The 17,528-nt window shown below is 44.1% G+C and overlaps 1 protein-coding gene across 2 annotated transcripts in view; it reads right to left on the bottom strand.

Annotated features, from left to right (window-relative positions):
- LOC132401833 (proton-coupled zinc antiporter SLC30A2-like) overlaps positions 1-17,528 on the bottom strand; it is a 56,267-nt gene that overhangs the window by 14,928 nt on the left and 23,811 nt on the right. For both annotated transcript variants that reach the window (XM_059984092.1, XM_059984102.1), the window contains exons 3-5: positions 9,362-9,508; positions 5,703-5,856; positions 3,818-4,007 (exon numbers count right to left, since the gene is read on the bottom strand). In XM_059984092.1, coding sequence (XP_059840075.1) covers positions 3,818-4,007; positions 5,703-5,856; positions 9,362-9,508 — 491 coding nt within the window. The remainder of the gene's footprint in view (positions 1-3,817; positions 4,008-5,702; positions 5,857-9,361; positions 9,509-17,528) is intronic.

The following is a 17,528-nucleotide window of genomic DNA, read 5'->3' as shown; positions in this document are numbered from 1 at the left end:
ATAATGCTAGGGTGCCTAAGACTTCTGCACAATACTGTAGTAATTTTATGTGTTGCACTGTACTGCTGCCACCAAAGCAAAACAAATTTCATGACATATGTGAGTGATGATAAACCTGATTCTCATGTGGGTCTCTATTGTGGACTGAGAGTGGGAAGGGGGCAGGGAGAGGGGATCATGATTGGGAAAAGCCAAAGGGAGAGGGGAGGGAGTGGGAAGCACCAGAAAGACATTCTGTTATAGAAACGTAGAAAACCCACAGCATAATACAGGCCCTTCGGCCCACAAAGTTGTCCCTACCTTAGAAATGACTAGGCTTACCTACAGCCCTCTATTTTACTAAGCTCCATGTATCTATCTGAAAGCTTCTTAAAAGACCCTATCGTATCCGCCTCCATCAATGTTGCCAGCAGCCCATTCCACGCACTCACCACTCTCTGAGTAAAAATCTTACCCCTGACATCTCCTCTGTACCTACTCCACAGCACCTTAAACCTGTGTCCTCTTGTGGCAACCATTTCAGCCCTGGGAAAAAGCCTCTGACTATCCATATGACCAATGCCTCTCATCATCTGATATACCTCTATCAGGTCACCTCTCATCGTCCGTCACTCCAAAGAGAAAAGGCCGAACTCACTCAACCTATTCTCATAAGGCATGCTCCCCAATCCGGGCAACATCTCCTCTGCACCCTTTTGATCAATATGTTATGATCAATAAACCAATTGTTTTGAATCACATGACCTTGTCCAGTGTCTCAGGGTTATCTGTGTCTGTCCCCTGGCACTCCTTCTCTGCCAACAGTCTCACACCCCTCCCATGGCACTCCACACTCACTATTCTCAATACCTTTACTCCCGCCAGATTTGCAAACTGAGCAAAAGTCTTAGGCACACTAGCTATATATATGTGCCACAGACTTTTACACTGCTCTGTATAGCAAACCACCGAAACAGGCAGTGAAGTACATTATTAGCATCAACAGCCAACACTGTCCAAAGATGTGCTGGGGGCAGCGTGTAAGTGCACTGTGCTTCTGGTGCCAACTGAGCATGCCCACAACTAACTCACCTGAACCCCTATGTGTTTGAAATGTGGGGCGAAGATCGGAGCAACCAGAGGAAACTCATGTGGGAGATCGCACAAACTCTTTGCAGACAACGGCGGGAATTGAACTGCGGTCGCTGATCGCCGACAGTCAAGTGCGGAAGAGGTACTATGAGGACCGGTCAGTGGATCATTGGATTGGATGCCCGTCCCTGACCCTAGGCACACGAGTCGGTGCGCCCGGAGTTCATGGCCTGGAGTTCGGGGGTCCGGTCATTGGCTAGACCTGGGGTCAATACTGAAGGTCGAAGCTCGATGGTTGATCTGAAGTTGAGAGGTTGAAGCCTGATGGCCCAAGCTCTGGATCTACCTGTCTGAATTCCACTGGGGAAGTCAGAGGCCCCCTGTCTATGAGTCTGCAGGTCTAACGGAGGTTAGCAGCCCGGCAACCTGTCCTGGGGAAGGAGGCCTCTGTGTGGATATGTGGGTGGGAGGGGGAAAAGAGGTTTGTTTTGGTGTTATTATTTTGTTGCTCGTGTGTTCTATGTTGCTCTGCTCAACATTGTGGGCATTCTATGTTGGCGCCGGAACGTGTGGGCCTCCAGCTCATCCTTAGATCGTGCTCATTGTTAACGCATTTCACTGTCTGCTTTGATGTATATGTGATAGATAAATGAATCTGAATCTGATCCAATCCTGAGTTTGAGATAGCCAAAAAATTATTAAGCTTTTGGAAACTTACTCAGTCACATAAGATTATAGAGTGCAATCTTCTGAGAAAACTTAGGAGGTGGTAGTGAACTTTAACTCAATTTATCTGCAGTTTATGAGCATTTCAGCATTGCTACGGAATCAGTATCACAGTGGCTGGCATAACGCTTTACCGGGCTGGTGATCTGGGAGTTTGTACGTTCTCCCTGTGACCACGTGGATTTCCTCTGGGTGTTCCGGTTTCCTCCCGCATCCCAAAGGTGTACGGGTCAGTGAGTTGTGGGCATGCTCTGTTAGTACCAGAAACACGACAACACTTACAGGCTGCCCCCAGCGCATGTCAGACTGCGCAGGTCAATGCATCTTGCTACATGTTTCAAATGTACATTTAACAAAGACAGCTAATCTTTAACTTCTAATCACCATGGTAACAGAACATAGAACAGTAGACCACAGGCACACACACTTCGGCCCTCAATGATATGCTGAACCAATTAAATTCGTAATCGAATGGCTCATTCCTTCTGCCAACACAATCTTTCATTCATGTGTCGATGTAAACATCGCTTAAAAATCCATGATCCATCTGCCTCTCAGGTAGCACATTCAAGGCCCTCACCACCCTCTGTGGAAAAAGATTTACCCCTCATATCTCCTTTGAAATTAGCCTCTTCACCTTTCATGAATGTAAAAATTCACCAAACTTTTGAATAATAGAGAACTAGAGGAAGGAATTAAATGATTTTTAAGGTGTCCAATTTATACTTACTATTTAAATAATTGAAAGCCAATGTTTATTTTATAGGTAAACCTTCCCTGGATGCGCAGAAACTATCTTAGCTCATTTAATGAATACATTTCTAGGTACTGTAACAAAATTCCTAACTACGCAGTTTATCTATATTATTTTAAAAAAAGATCTCATTGCATTAACTGCCTTTGTCATTCCACAGACACTGATACCAAGAAAAAAAATATTGACCTCTAATTTGAGATTTTTTTTTTTGTTTCTAAGAATTAGCACAGATAATCCCAGAGTTACACAATGCAAGTGATAGAGGTGTATAAGTGGTGCCGATAGAGCATGCCCACAACTCACTCACCCGAGCCACATGTCTTTAGACTGTGGGAGGAAATCAGGACACTCAAGAGAAACCTATGTCTTCATAAGGAGTATATACAAACCTCTTACAGACAGGGTGGAAATCCAATGCCAGCTAGTGATTGGCAATCCCTGGCACTATAAAACAATTGAGATAACTGCTATGATACCACTCCACCCCGATCTTATAGAAAAATCCAACAAATGCAATAGAAATCAAGACATTCTGTATGTGGCGTGTATAGGCTGTGTCATGGCAGTGGGGCCTGGGCCGGAGAGTGGCGAATGAGCCAATGTTTGACCACTGCTGGAGCACACTTGGAGCCGATTCGAGGCAGAGTCAAGGCGGAGCCAGGAGAGATCCAAGGCTTGATCGTTTTAAGCGCCAGGCCAAATTGGAAGGGTCAGGTGCAGGCCGAAAGGGAAGGGTCGGGTGCGGGCACTGGGCTGAGTGCACATCGAAATGACAGGGAGGGCCCGGGTCCAAAAGTGAGGACTGGCTCGAGGTTTGGACAAATTATGTGGTGGGCCAGATTTAAAAGGTCAGGGAGTTGGGACTGGAGGCACAGCTTGAGCTGGTCCTGCTCGCTGCCCCACGACGTTTACTTGGCTCTGCGCTGAACAGAGGCAGTGGCCTGCTGTGGCTGTGGCAATGCCTGGCTTCGCGTCTGTGGACTCACTTTCATTCTGAATGCTTTTTGCTTACTTTCAATGTTTACACAATTTGTGTTTTTCCCCCCTCTCTGCACACTGAACGTTTAATGCTGTTCTTTTTATTTAAATAATTTCTATTGGGTTTCTTTGTTTTCTGGCTACCTGTAAAGAGGTAAATCTCAAGATTGCACAAAGTATACCTACTTTGATAATAGATGTATTTTAAACAAGCAAATATAATTAAAAACAAATATATAAACAATGAACAACAATATATAAGCAAATTATAACATGGGAACCAACCTTGAAGAAAATTACAAGAGCACTGATTAGCACGCTAACACTTTGCAAGAAGTCTCCCACAACATGGATGAAGGCAGTGCGTATGCTGGCATTTGGCTGATGGCTGTGGTGAACTTCATTTGAGTGTTGAAGGTAGGCCACCGCACCATGGCTGTGACCATGGCCACTCTGATACAGTGTCAAACCCATTCTGCAAAAGATAAGTTAAATTCAGAAAACATCATCCTGCAGAAGGCCACATGCTTGCTGTTCAAAAAGTTCACACTTCTCTCCGTTTCCTGATTCCTTTTGTACCCAAAGCTCTATCAGTTTCAATCTGGAGCACGCCCTGTGATGAAATATTCAGATCCCCACCAAGCAAAATGTTCAGAATAATTCTAAAAATGTACATGAAGGAATTTCCTCTCCGAGTAAATCCTGGGAGGACAATCCCATTACCTGCAACTGTCATCCCTCATTCTAAACATATTTAACACAAGGGATTCTGCAGATGCCGGAAATCCAGAGTAACAATCACAAAAATGCTGGAGGAACTCAGCAGGTCAGGCAGCATCTATGGAGGGGAATAAGCAGTCTACACTTCGGACTGAAACCCTTCATTGGGACTGGAAAGGAAGGGTCGCAGAAGCCAAAATAAAAAAGAATCACAGGATAAAATGTTACTATCTCTTGTGCCAATGGGCCTTGAGCACTAGCTTGACACTGCCTTGGTGCTGGAAGTGGTACAGGGTTAACACGCGGGGATTTTCAAGTGGGCACCCTTCTACCTCCATGTTTCATCGATTAGCTCAAGACTTCTCCAGAGGGCTGAACGACAACTTCTGGCACCCCAGAGTTACCCACCCCCCCCCCCCATTGTGTCTTCCCACTCTCTTGATGCGCCCAGGAGCCCGAGAGAAGTCTTCACTTGATCCAAAGCCATTGACTGCTTCTTTCCACCACCTCTGATGTGGCTCTGATGGTTTGGAGTAGATTCTGACCATGGATCCCCAGCTCCTTCACCAATTTGATGGTGGGCGTGACTGTAAATCCCCTATAACCCACTCACACAGGACAAACTTCGGTTTTCCAGCCCCATTGCTGAGCTTCAGCTGCTAGATCTGCACAGTGTAGCCTCTTGAAGAGGAAGAAACGGCCGCCATTTTGAGCCAAGATAATTCATTGGGACTTGAAAGGAAAGGGGAAGAGGCCAGAATAAGAAGGTGGGGGTAAGGGAAGGACTACAGATGGCAAGTGATAGGGAAGACCAGGTGAGGGGGAAGGTAGGTGGGTGGAGGAGGGGGGAATGAAGTGAGAAACTGAGAGAAGATAGGTGAAAGAATTACTTTATCTGTGGGATAAAGTTTATCAGCAGAGAAGCACCCTCACCAGCCTCCCAGCCCTCCAAAATACTGGGAAGTGATAGGTGGAAAAGGGGCTGAAGAAGAAGGAGGAATCTGATAGGAGACAATAGTGGACCATGGAAGAAAGGGAAGGAGGAGGGGAACAAGGGGGAGGTGATAAACAGGTGAGGAGAAGAGTAGGGGTGAGAGGTGAGCCAGGATGGGGAAAGCTCTCACCTTTCACCTCTCAGTTTCTCACTCCCCCCACCTATGCACTTTCCCCTTCACCTGGATTCACCTGTACTTGCTAGCTTGTCCTCCTCCCCCTGCTCCTTATTCTAGATTCTATCCCTCTCCCCCCTTCCTTTCCAGTCCTGATGAAGGGCCTTGACCTGAAATGTCAACTTTTTATTCTCGTCCGCAGACGCTGCCTGACCTGCTGAGTTCTTTTTGTGTGTAACTTTGATGAACACCATTTTAAGGCAAGAATACAACTAAGTCTGATTTATTTAAAAGGTGGCATGTGGAAAGAAATACCAAGCAAATTTCAAAACTTAACTTACATTATGTTTACTACCACGGCAATGGAAGATGTTATAACCATAACCAATCCTTCAATTTCAAAATCAGAATGGATCAATCGTTGAGTGGCAAGGTAGACCAGGATACCAGTTACAATCCAAATTACGATCACCGAAAATAATGCTCCAATTATTTCTGGCAAAAGCAAATTAAGTGGGAATTTATTTTCAGAGTCATAGAAAAGTACAGCACAGAAACAGGCCCTTTGGCCCATCGAGTCCATGTGGAACCATTTAAACTGCCTACTCCCATCGACCTGCACTTGGACCCTAGCCCCCCCAAACCTCTACCTTCCATGTACCTATCCAAACTTCTCTTAAAAGTTGAAATTGAGCTCACATGCACCACATGTGCTGGCAATTCATTCCACAATCGCACAGCTCTCCGAGTGAAGAAGTTTCTCCTCATGTTCCCTTAAACTTTTCACATTTCACCCATGACTTCTGGTTGTAGCCCCACCCAACCTCAGTGGAAAAAGCTGGCTTGTGCTTATCCTATTTACACTCATCGTCATTTTGAACTAGAGGAGCTTCAGGTACATTGAAACAACAGGAAATCTATTGGTTTGATAGTAAGTAATGGACATTGAACCCATGAACACTACCCCTTTACTTCTTTCTCTTTTTGCACTATTTATTTAGTTTAATATTTATATATATATATACTGTAATTTACAGTTTTTATTATTATGCATTGCAATGTATTGCTACTACATAACAACAAATTTAATGACATATGCCAGTGATATTAAGATCTGATCCTGATTCTGAAGAGATTTTTTTCATAGTAGAACATGTCCAACTACACCAGGGGTGGGCAAACTTTTTGACTTCTGGGCCACAAAGGGTTCTAAAATTTGATAGGGGGGCCGGACCAGGAGCAGATGGACGGAGTGTTCTCATAAGAGAAAATAAAATATCATGGGATATGTAGAAAACATGTGCTTTAATTTCAATTGAAAATGAACAAATGCATTACAACAAAATATCTGTCTTTGAAGTCCCATGGTATTTAGCTATTTATTGAAATGACTTTTAAAACACTGAAAATTAAATGAATAGAATACAGCTTTTTTTAAATAGTAACAGTTATTATTTTAAAGCACTGAAAATTCTGTTATCCTTCAAGATATTATCATCATCACTTTCCTCTTGACTGTCTTTATTTCAAAAACGGTAGGAGATGCAGGTCTACTTGTCCTGCTCCTTCTTATTCAATTGTCCCCTGTGCCAAAACTCAACAACGACCAGCACAAGGGCAGAACAGTGACAGCGCGCCAGTATGCGGAACGCGTTATTTGATCTGGAGAGCATTTTTTATTTTGAGAACATACATGCACCTGCGCACTACTTATGTCCATCACTTAACAGAAATGACATGTAACATGTAAGGCTTATTGAAAAAAATATTTTCAAATGCATTTTTTACATAACACAACGAAGAAACTTATTTTTAATTTCAGTGGGAACAGTGTTGTTGGTCTCCCTTTTTAGCCAGCGCATCAAAGTCTGGATTTAGTTTTGTTGTGGTGATTCTCAGGATGGATCTGAGGTGTTGGTCAGTTAACTTGGATCTATGGCTGGCTTTGTTGATGTTCATGACGCTGAACACCTGTTCACACAAATAGGTCGAGCCGAACAAAGAGTAAAGCGCAAATGTGGAGTAATACGCTGCACCTCAACAAAGGTCAATGTATATAGAGTGCATCATCTATTGGGAAAACGCCAGAATTGCGGGGAAAAAACGTTAACAAGGTTTATTAATATAATTTCATCAAGTTCTGCGGGCCGGATTAAAAAGCATATGGCCCCCGGGCCGTAGTTTGCCCATGCCTGAACTACACGGTCCTTTCTTTTATTATACAATGAACAGCACAAACCTATAAGAGGGAGAGAAATGTCTAAACATTAAAGGATAAAAAATTGACCACGCGCCGCACTTCATGGCAAACCAGAGACAAATGATCTTTGCAAATTCCTGGATATACAGTACAGTGCAAAAGACTTAGGTATATCTAGCTAGGGTGCTTAAGACGTTTACACAGTACTATACGAGGGGTAGTTGATAAGCTCGTGGCTTAAGGTAGAAGGAATCAATTTTAGAAAACCTAGCATGTTTATTTTTCAACACAGTCCCCTCCTACATTTACACACTTAGTCCAGCGGTCATGGAGCCTACGGATCTTGGACCTCCAGGTGTCCACAGCAGGGGTGATTGATAAGTTTGCGGCCTGTGGTAGAAGGAGATGAGTTATACAGCTCTCATTACATGCACATGCAGGATAACTCTTTGAGTGATTATGCAGAAAGTTTGGTTTATAACTCATCTCCCTCTACCTTAGGTCACGAACTTATCAATCACCCCTGATAAGTTATTAACTTCAAACTTTCTGCATAATCACTCAAAGAGTTGAACTGCATGTGGATTTAACGGGAGCTGTATAACTCATCTCCTTCTACCATAGGCCACAAACTTATCAGTCACACCTCGTATTTGTCAACATGCAGTGGAAGCAAATATGTAAGTGTGGAGGGAGCAAAGTATGTTAGGAAAGGTGAGGGTGGAGTGCCATGGGAGGAGTGTGGGACAAATGGCCCAGAAGGAGCGCCAGGAGCGGTGGTTGACATCGGTGCAGACACAGCCAGCCCTGAGACACCAGGCAAGGATATTTGATTGCAACAATTGGTTTATTGATCATTGCAGAATGTCTCTCTGGTGCATCCTGCTCCCTCCCTTCTTCCTTACTCTTTGCCATCCATGATCCCTCTCTCCCTGCCCCATTCCCACACTCAGTCCACAATAGAGACCCATATCAGAATCAGATTTATCATCACCCACATATACAGTATCATGCTTTTCTTGCGGCAGCAGTACAGCACAACACTTAGAGTTACTACAGTACTGTGCAAAAGTCTTTGGCACCCTAACTAGATACATGTGCTCAAGACTCTTGCACAGTACTGTATAACACATGCTTTTATGAAGTAAAAATAAGGAAGATCAGGCTGTATAACTTGCGGTTAAGCTAATACTGTTTGTCACACTAAAAAATAAATACTCTGGATATATTTTTGCTTCACAGTTTTAGCTCACATGGACACAATAAGACCATATGTCGTAGGATCATAATTAGGCCATTCAGCCCATTGAGTCTTCTCCTCGCCACTGCATCATGACCAGTTTATTATCCCTCTCAACAACATTCTTCCTGCCTTCTCCTCATAATCTTCAACATCCTTAAATCAACATATCAGGATGGCATGGTCGCGCAGTGGTTAGCACAACCCTTTACGGTGCAAGTGACCTGGGTTCGATTCCCACTGCTGCCCTGTAAGGAGTTTGTACGTCCTCCCTGTGAGTTTTCTCTGGGTGCTCCGGTTTTCTCCCACAGCCCAAAGACACACCGGCTGGTAGGTTAATTGGTCGTTGTAAATTGTCCAGTGAATAGGCTAGGGTTAAATCGGGTGGATTAGCTCGCAGGTGCAGATGGGCATATTCCACACTGTATGTCAATAAATAAAAATCATTCCATTTCATTTATTTTTGAAAAATTTCAAAACAGAAGTAATCTTTGTTTTTAATTTTGCTGATGCTTCACTTGAAGCATAGGGAAAACTGCATTTAATTCTGAAACTCCTACCTGCTCTGTACCATCCAAAATTTAATCTCTTGGTGGCCGGTCTTGAGGATAACCATAATGAGCACAGGTTAATCAGAAAACTCGTGATGTCCGCTAGAAGATGTGCCGCATCACTCATGACAGCCAAGCTCCCTGCCAGATATCCACCTTTGAGAGCAAAAGGGAGAGAAAGGTTTGTCAGACCATGTTATGTCCCACGCGGACTCAACAAAAATCATCACCATCAGGTAAAGACCAAACTTAACTTACTTGTAGCTTCCAGTAATGTTCCTCTGAGATCTGTTCTGTTCTGGGACCCCTGCTCTTTGTGATTTTTATAAATTAGTTGAATGAGAAAGTGGAAGCGTGGGTTTGTAAGTTTGCATTTGATGCAAAAGTCGGTGGAGCTGTCGACAGTGTAGAAGGTCATCATAGATTACAACGGGACACTGATTGGATATAGAACTGGGCTGTGAAGAGGCAGATGGAGTTCAATCAGGAGAAGCGTGATGTGATTCAGTTTGGAAGGTCAAATTTGAAGGCAGAATACAGGGTTAATGCCAAGGCTCTTAGCAGTGTGGAGGAGCAGAGGGATTTTGGGGTCTGATGCACCATCAATAATTCTCAGAGATGGGAGGTGAACAATAGGCCTTTATTAGCTGCAAGAGACCACCACACAACATCCTGGAGACTGAGGGAGGAGCAGTGCCTCCAACAGCCTTTATACAGGGGTCAGTGGGAGGAGCCACAGGAGCAGTCAACAGAGGGGCGTGTCCAGACAGGTATATGTAGTTCACCACAGGGTCCAAATCCATAGATCTCTTGAAGCTGTTATACAAGTTGATAGGATGGTTAAGAAGGTATATGGCATGTTGGTCTTCATTAGCTGGAGGAATGAGTTCAAGATCCTCAAGGTAATGTTGTAGGTCTATAAAACCCCGGTTCGAACACACTTACAATATTGTGTTGAATTCTGACTGCCTTATTATAGGAAGGATGTGGAAGATTTAGAGAGGGTGCAGAGGAGATTTACGAGGATGCCGTCTAGATTGGAGAGCATATCTCATGAGGCTTGGTTGAGCAAGCTAGGGCTTTTCTCTTCAGAGTGAAAGAGGATGAGATGTGACCTGAGAGAATTGTACGAGATGATAAGAGGCAGAGATCCAGTTGACAGAGACTGTCCCAGGGCAGAAATGGCTAATATGTAGGGGCATAATGTTAAGGTGATTGGAGGAAAGTATAGGGGGAATGTCAGAGGAGTGGATTTAGAAAGTGGCGAATGCATAGAAAGGCCTCCCAGGGGTGATGATATGTTGGGAGCATTTAAGAAACACTTAGAACAATCCAACCCTTCCCTCCTACATAACTCTCCATTTTTCTATCATCCATGTGCCTATCTTGGTAGATTACCTCCAAGAGGACCACAACCTTGTCGGAGGGTTTGGAGGCTTGTGTGTCCCAATGAGCCAGAGAGCTATGTTGGCTGGAGTCAGGGCCCTGTGCTTTTGCTCTTGGTAGGGTCACCCATAAGAAACAGGTCAAAAGGTAGAGGCCAAACTAAGAGTGGTCCACCGGTCCTCCAGGTTCAGGGGTTCAGCTCAGGGCTAACTGGGTAAAAAACAATTGTTATGGAAACAGCAATGAAGAAACCTTCGATACAGACAGGGATGGAGGACCTTCATTGCTGCCCTAAATGCCTGTGGTGTAACAGGCAGTAAACAAGTAGGGTAGTTTAAAAGCACTGTGCTAGAGTTTTCTCTGTTCTATATTCTATATATTACATTGCCATTCCTTTCTGCTCCTTGTGGTGCATCAGGCGGGTACCTTTCTTTAGCATTTTGTCTTTTTTTTTAAACAAGGCTGAGTTGCTGGCTCAACACTCAATCCAGCATAGATGGAAAGCGTGCAAGGAGCTGGCTGGATTCGAACTCAGGACCATTCACCTTGAAGTCCAGGGCTGATGCTATTACACCAATGGCCAGCAATTATGGTACATTATTTTGTTCACACTTACATCTTTAACACCTGAAGTGAAGAGAAACATTCAAAATAGTTTCACAGGAACACTTGTAAATGAAACTTAAACAAAATTTCACAGGGAGATCACCAATAGGTTAGTCAAAGTGATACATTTTACAGAGTAGCTGAGGGGAGGAAAGGCCAAACACAGCTACCTGATCTGAAGCAATTCAAAAGAGTTGATGAATACCAGGTGGAAAAGAACATTGTGTGAGAGAGAATAGACTACAGCAATAGGAAGAGACATGGCCATACCACATCAGGAGCATCATTGAGTCATAAAGCACTCCAGCACAAAGGCAGGCTCTTCGGCTCATCTAATCTGTGCTTACCCAATTTTTCTGCCTGGTCCTATCTACCTGCACCTGGACCATAGCCCTACAAACTCCTCCTCCTATTCATGTATTTACATAACTACACAAAAGGTTTAGGTATATATATATATATATAGCTAGGGTGCCTAAGACTTTTGTATTAGTCAACATGGAGCAGACAGCGAGTTTGTAAATCTGGAGGGAGCAGAGGATGTTGGAAGTGGCGAGGGTGAAGCACTGCAGGAGGGATGTGGAATGGGTGGCAGAGAAAGAGTTCCAGGGGCCGGGGCAGGGGGTGGTGTGGGTGCAGACACACCCACCTGAGACAGCAAGCAAGGTCATTTGATTCCAAACAACTGGTTTATTGATCATTACAGAATGTCTCTCTGGTGCTTCCTGTTCCCTCCCCTCTCCCTTCCTCTTCCCAAACATGATTCCCCTCTTCCTGCCCCCTTCCCACTTTCAGTCCACAACAGAGACCCATTTCGGAATCACCACTCATATATGCCATGAAGTATTGCTTTTTTTGTGGCAGCAGAGCAGTGAAATATACAAAATTACTACAGTATTATGCAAAAGTCTCTCGGGCACCCTAGCTACATACATATATGTGTCTAAGACTTGGGCAGTATTGTATATAAATTTCTTTAAATGTTACAATTGCACCAGCACCTACCATCTCCACCGGCAGCTCATTCCACGCTTTCTCCACCCTCTGAATAAAGAGGTACTCTTTTAGATTCCCCTTAAATATTTCACCCATAAACTATGACCTCTAGTTCTAATCTCACCCAAACTGTGGTGAAAATGTCGCCCAATCAACACCTCCCATAACTTTCTATACCTCTATAAGATATCTCCTCATTCTCCTGCACTCCAGGGTATAAAGTCCCAACCTATTGAACCCGTCACGTGAATCAGAGTTGATATATGATTGAACTCACCATGACCAATCTCCATCTTTCCACTGTCTGGAATTCTAAAACCATTTCCCTGATACCTAAACACAAGAGATACTACAGATGTTGGAAACATAGACCGACACGCACAAGATGCTGGAGAAACCCAGCAGGTCAGAATTGAATAAATAACATCTATAGGAATGAATAAACTGTCAACATTTCGGGCAGAGACCTTTCATCAGGGTCTCGAACCAAAGCATCAACTGTTTATTAATTTCCATAGACACTGCTTCACCTGCTGAGTTCCTCCAGCATTTTGTGTGTGTACCTGAGTGAACAGGCTTTTCTACAACCAAACACTGGAAAGTCTGAAGTTGTGTTCCTCAAATCCTGCTAAAAACCCTCCAGAAATCTAAACTCCTTTATTCCTGGAATCATTTTGGTGAATTTCTTCTGCATCCTTGCCTGAACTGTTACCTCTTTGCTAGAGCTCAGTACCCAATATTCCGGGCGTAATCAAGCTGGTGTTTTATGGAGCTCCATTATGATTTACCTGCTCTTGTACTATGTCTCTCTCTGTAAATCACTAGATCCCATGTGCAGCTTAATCACTTTCTCAACCCACCCTGACTCCTTCAACACATACCCCACATCTCTCTGTATCCCATTTAGAACGGTTCCCGTGGTTTACATTTCAAAACATACAAAATGCTGGAGGAACTCAGCAGTTCAGGCAGCATCTATGGAAATGAAAAAAACAGTCCCAATGTTCCAGGCTGAGGCACTTCTTCAGGGCTGGAAAGGAAGGGGGATGATGCCAGAAAACAAAGGTGGGGGGAAGGAGGATAGCTAGAAGGATCTAGGTCGGGGGTCGGCAACCCGCGGCTCCGGAGCCACATGTGGCTCTTTTACGTCTGTGCTGCGGCTCCCTGTTGCTTTGAGAAATAATTGGTTGTGGCGACCCTTTTCCTGGCACATCCGAACCGACTCACAATTAGATAGCCTACGGGGGTTTGTGAGCACAGAGCTTTGGAGCCTCTGCGCCATGGGGGCAGGTTGAGGGAGGCTTAAAAGTGAGGCTGAAGATTTCGAATAAAGTTTTTTCCTTCGACTGCAGTTACTGACTCTGTGTCGTAATTTTAGCGCTGCGTGTAGCACACCGCTACATGGTCAGTATTTAATTAAAATGTATTTTATGTTGGTTTGTTAGTTTTTGAAATGTAAATCTAAATTTGAAGATTCTGGTGATCTTGTACAATCTAAATAAGACGTTGTGGCGACCCATTTCCTGACACATCCGAACCGGCTCACAATTAGCCAGCGTTCAGGCTAAGGGAGATAGCCTACGGGGGTTTGTGAGTACGTGTCTTTTGCAGCATCCGCGCCCATGGGGGGGCGGGTTGAGGGAGGCTTAAAAGCAAGGCTGTTTAGTTCGAATAAAGCTATCTTTGACTGCAGTTTACTGACTGCGTGTAGCACACCGCTACAACGTGTTTTTATCGCTGGCTGTCCAGAGGGGAGGTGCTGAAACGCTTTGTCGCGTGTCTGGAAGAAGTGAAAACTTTCCTGGGCAGCAAAGGGCTCACCTTTCCTGAGCTGGAACAGCCAGAGTGGCTGGAAAAGCTACACTTCATGGTAGACATGACAGCGCACCTGAACACGCTGAACACAGCTCTTCAACGGGGTAAGGACGTACAGCCCTGCACATGTTGGAGGATGTTTTGGCATTCGAGCGCAAGTTGACAGTGCTTGCCAGAGATTTACAGAAAGGCACATTGTCTCACTTCCCCAATTTGAGAGAGTTCAAACAAGGTCACGACTTGATAAATTCGGAGTATTTACATTCTGCAATCATCGCAATGCAAACATCATTTGGGAAACGCTTCTGTGAGTTCAGAGAGGAAAAAAACACATTATCCTTCCCGGTCACTCCCCTAAGCATCGATCCATCCCTACTGAATACGACTGCATTGTCAGGTGTGAGTCAACCTGAACAAGGATGATAAATATTTTAATTGCCTATTATTTTGCGTATATTTATATGTTTTCATTGTTCAGTGAAATAGTCCTTTTATTTTTCAGGTTGACAGCTGGCTGACGTTATTTTTGGTTTGCTGCTGGCGGCAAATTTAAGTTTGGCGTTTTTCATAAATACAAGAAGGACTCAAATAGACATTGAGTATTTTACTTAAAAGTAACCTTCAACCCAACGTCTTTTTTTCGGAGGTCAAAATGTTTTTGTTGCATGCAGAAATGTAATTTCGTTTTCTCTGCAGGAGTTCATCAATTTCATAAATGCAACACATTATAGTTTGTTTATACATAGCATAAAGGCAAAACAAAACGTTGTATGCAGTGTTATTTCATTTTAAATGTCAAACGGGTTTTGCGGCTCCCAGTGTTTTCTTTTCTGTGGGAAACGGGTCCAAGTGGCTCTTTCAGTGGTAAAGGTTGCTGACCCCTGATCTAGGTGATGCCAGGTGCGTAGGAAAGATAAAGGGCTGGAGAAGAAGGAATCTGATAGGAGAGGAGAGTGGACCATGAGAGAAAGGGAAGGAGGAGCGGACCTAGGGAGGAAGTGATAGGTAGGTGAGAAAAGGTATGAGGCCAAAGTGGAGAGTAGAAGAAGGGGAGGGGGGAGGGAATCTTTTTTTTACCAGAATAAAAAATCAATATCCTTGCCATCAGGTGGAGGCTACCTGGATGCAATATAATTAAGACCATAAACGAGAGGAGCAGAATTAGGCCATTTGGCCCATCGAATCTGCTCCACCATTCCATCATGGCTGATACATATTTCCTCCCAGCCCCAGTCTCTGGCCTTCCCCCCCATATCTCTTCATGCCCTGACCGGTCAAGAATCTATCAACCTCTGCCTTACATATACATAAAGATTTGGCCTCCACAGCTGCCTGTGGCAATGAATTTCCCTGTTTCACGACTCACTGGTTAAAGAAATTTCTCCTCATCACTGTTGCAAAAGGACACCCCTCTATTCTGAGGCTGTGTCCTTGGTCTTAAACTTTCCCACCATAGGAAACATCCTCTCCTCAGCCACTCTATCAAGGCCTTTCACCATTCGATAGGTTTCAAAAAGGTCACCCTTCATTCTTCTGAATACAGGCCCAAAGCCATCAAACGCTCTTCATACAACAAGCCATTCAATCCTGGAATCATTTTTGTGAACCTCCTTTGAAACCTCCCCAGTTTCAGCACATCCATTATAAGATAAGGGGTCCAAACTTGCTCATAATGTTCATAATGCTCCAAGTAACGTCTCACCAGTGCTTTATAAAGTCTCAACATTACATCCTTTCTTTCATATCCCGTGATTTTTATAAATGATCTGGATGAGGAAGTGGAAGGATGGGTTGCTGATGACACAAAGGTTGGAGGTGTTGTGGATAGTGTGGAGGGCTGTCAGAGGTTACAGTGCGACATTGATAGGATGCAAAACTGGGCTGAGAAGTGGCAGATGGAGTTCAACCCAGATAAGTGTGAAGTGGTTGATTTTGGTAGGTCAAATATGATGTGTGGAAGATCAGAGGGATCTTGGGGTCCGAGTCCATAGGACACTCAAAGCTGCTGCTCAGGTTGACTCTGTGGTTAAGAAAGCATACAGTGCATTGGCCTTCATCAATCGTGGGATTGAGTTTAAGAGCCGGGAGATAATGTTGCAGCTATAAAGGACCCTGGTCAGACCCCACTTGGAGTACTGTGCTCAGTTCTGGTCGCCTCACTACAGGAAGGATGTCGAAACCATAGGAAGGGTGCAGAGGAGATTTACAAGGATATTGCCTAGATTGGGGAGCATGCCTTGTGAGAATAGGTTGAGTGAACTCAACTTTTAGTAATTACTAATTCTTGTCATTACTGGTGCCTCCACGATCTCTTCAGCCTCCTCTTTCAGAACCCTGGCATACACCATCTGGTCCAACTGACTTATCAACCTTCAGACCTTTCATTTTCCCAAGAACTTTCTCCCTAGTAAAAGTAACTTCACACACTTCATTTCCCCTGACACCTGAAGCTTCCACCATTCAGCTAACATCTTCTACAGAGAATACTGATGCAAAATACTTAATCAGTTCTTCCATCATTTCCTCGTCCCCCATTACTCCCTCTCCAGCATTGTTCTCTAGTGGTCCAATATCAACTCTTGCCTCTCTGTTACACTTTATGTATCTGAAGAAACTTTTGGTATCCTCTTTAATATTATTGGCTAGCTTACTTTTGTATTCCATCTTTACCTTCTTAATGAAATTTTTTTAGTTGCCTCCTGTTGGTTTTTCCAGACCCTCTAACTTGCCACTAATTTTTTTTCTATTATACACCTTCTCTTTGGCTTTTATGTTGGCATTGACTTCTCTTGTTATCCATGGTTGTGTTATCCTCCCTTTAGAATACTTCCTCTTCATTGGGATGTGTATATCCAGTTCCTTCCAAACTGCTTCCAGAAATTCCAGCCATTGCTTTTCTGCCGTCATCCCTGCCTGTGTTATCTAAGGTGTTCATAAGGTGTTGCTCCTCCACATTGAGGGTGGCCTCATCACGGCACAAAGGGACTGACATGTTGGAATGGGAATGGGAATAGAAATCTTTGGCCACTGGCAAGTTCTGCTTTTAGCAGATGGAGCTGAGGTGCTCTACGAAGCAGTCCCCAAATTTATGACAGGTCTCCCCAATGTAGAGAAGACCACATGGGGAGCATTGACACAGACACAATAGATGATCCCAGTAGATTCACAGGCAAAGCGCTGTCTCACCTGGAAGGACTGTTTGAGGCCCTGAGTAGAGGTGAGGGAGGAGGTGAATGGGCAAAAGTAGGAAATAGGCTGCTTGCAGGGATAAGTGCCCGGAGGGGAGGGATGAACAGACAAGGGAATCATGGAGGGACCAATCATTGTGGAAAGTGGAGCTGGGGAGTAAGTAAAGACACGTTTGGTGGTAGGA

The sequence above is a fragment of the Hypanus sabinus genome, chromosome 1, assembly GCF_030144855.1.
Source record: "Hypanus sabinus isolate sHypSab1 chromosome 1, sHypSab1.hap1, whole genome shotgun sequence".
Taxonomy (NCBI): Eukaryota; Metazoa; Chordata; class Chondrichthyes; order Myliobatiformes; family Dasyatidae; genus Hypanus; species Hypanus sabinus.
Note: the sequence above shows the minus strand (reverse complement) of the source record. Positions and strands in the feature narration are given on the sequence as shown.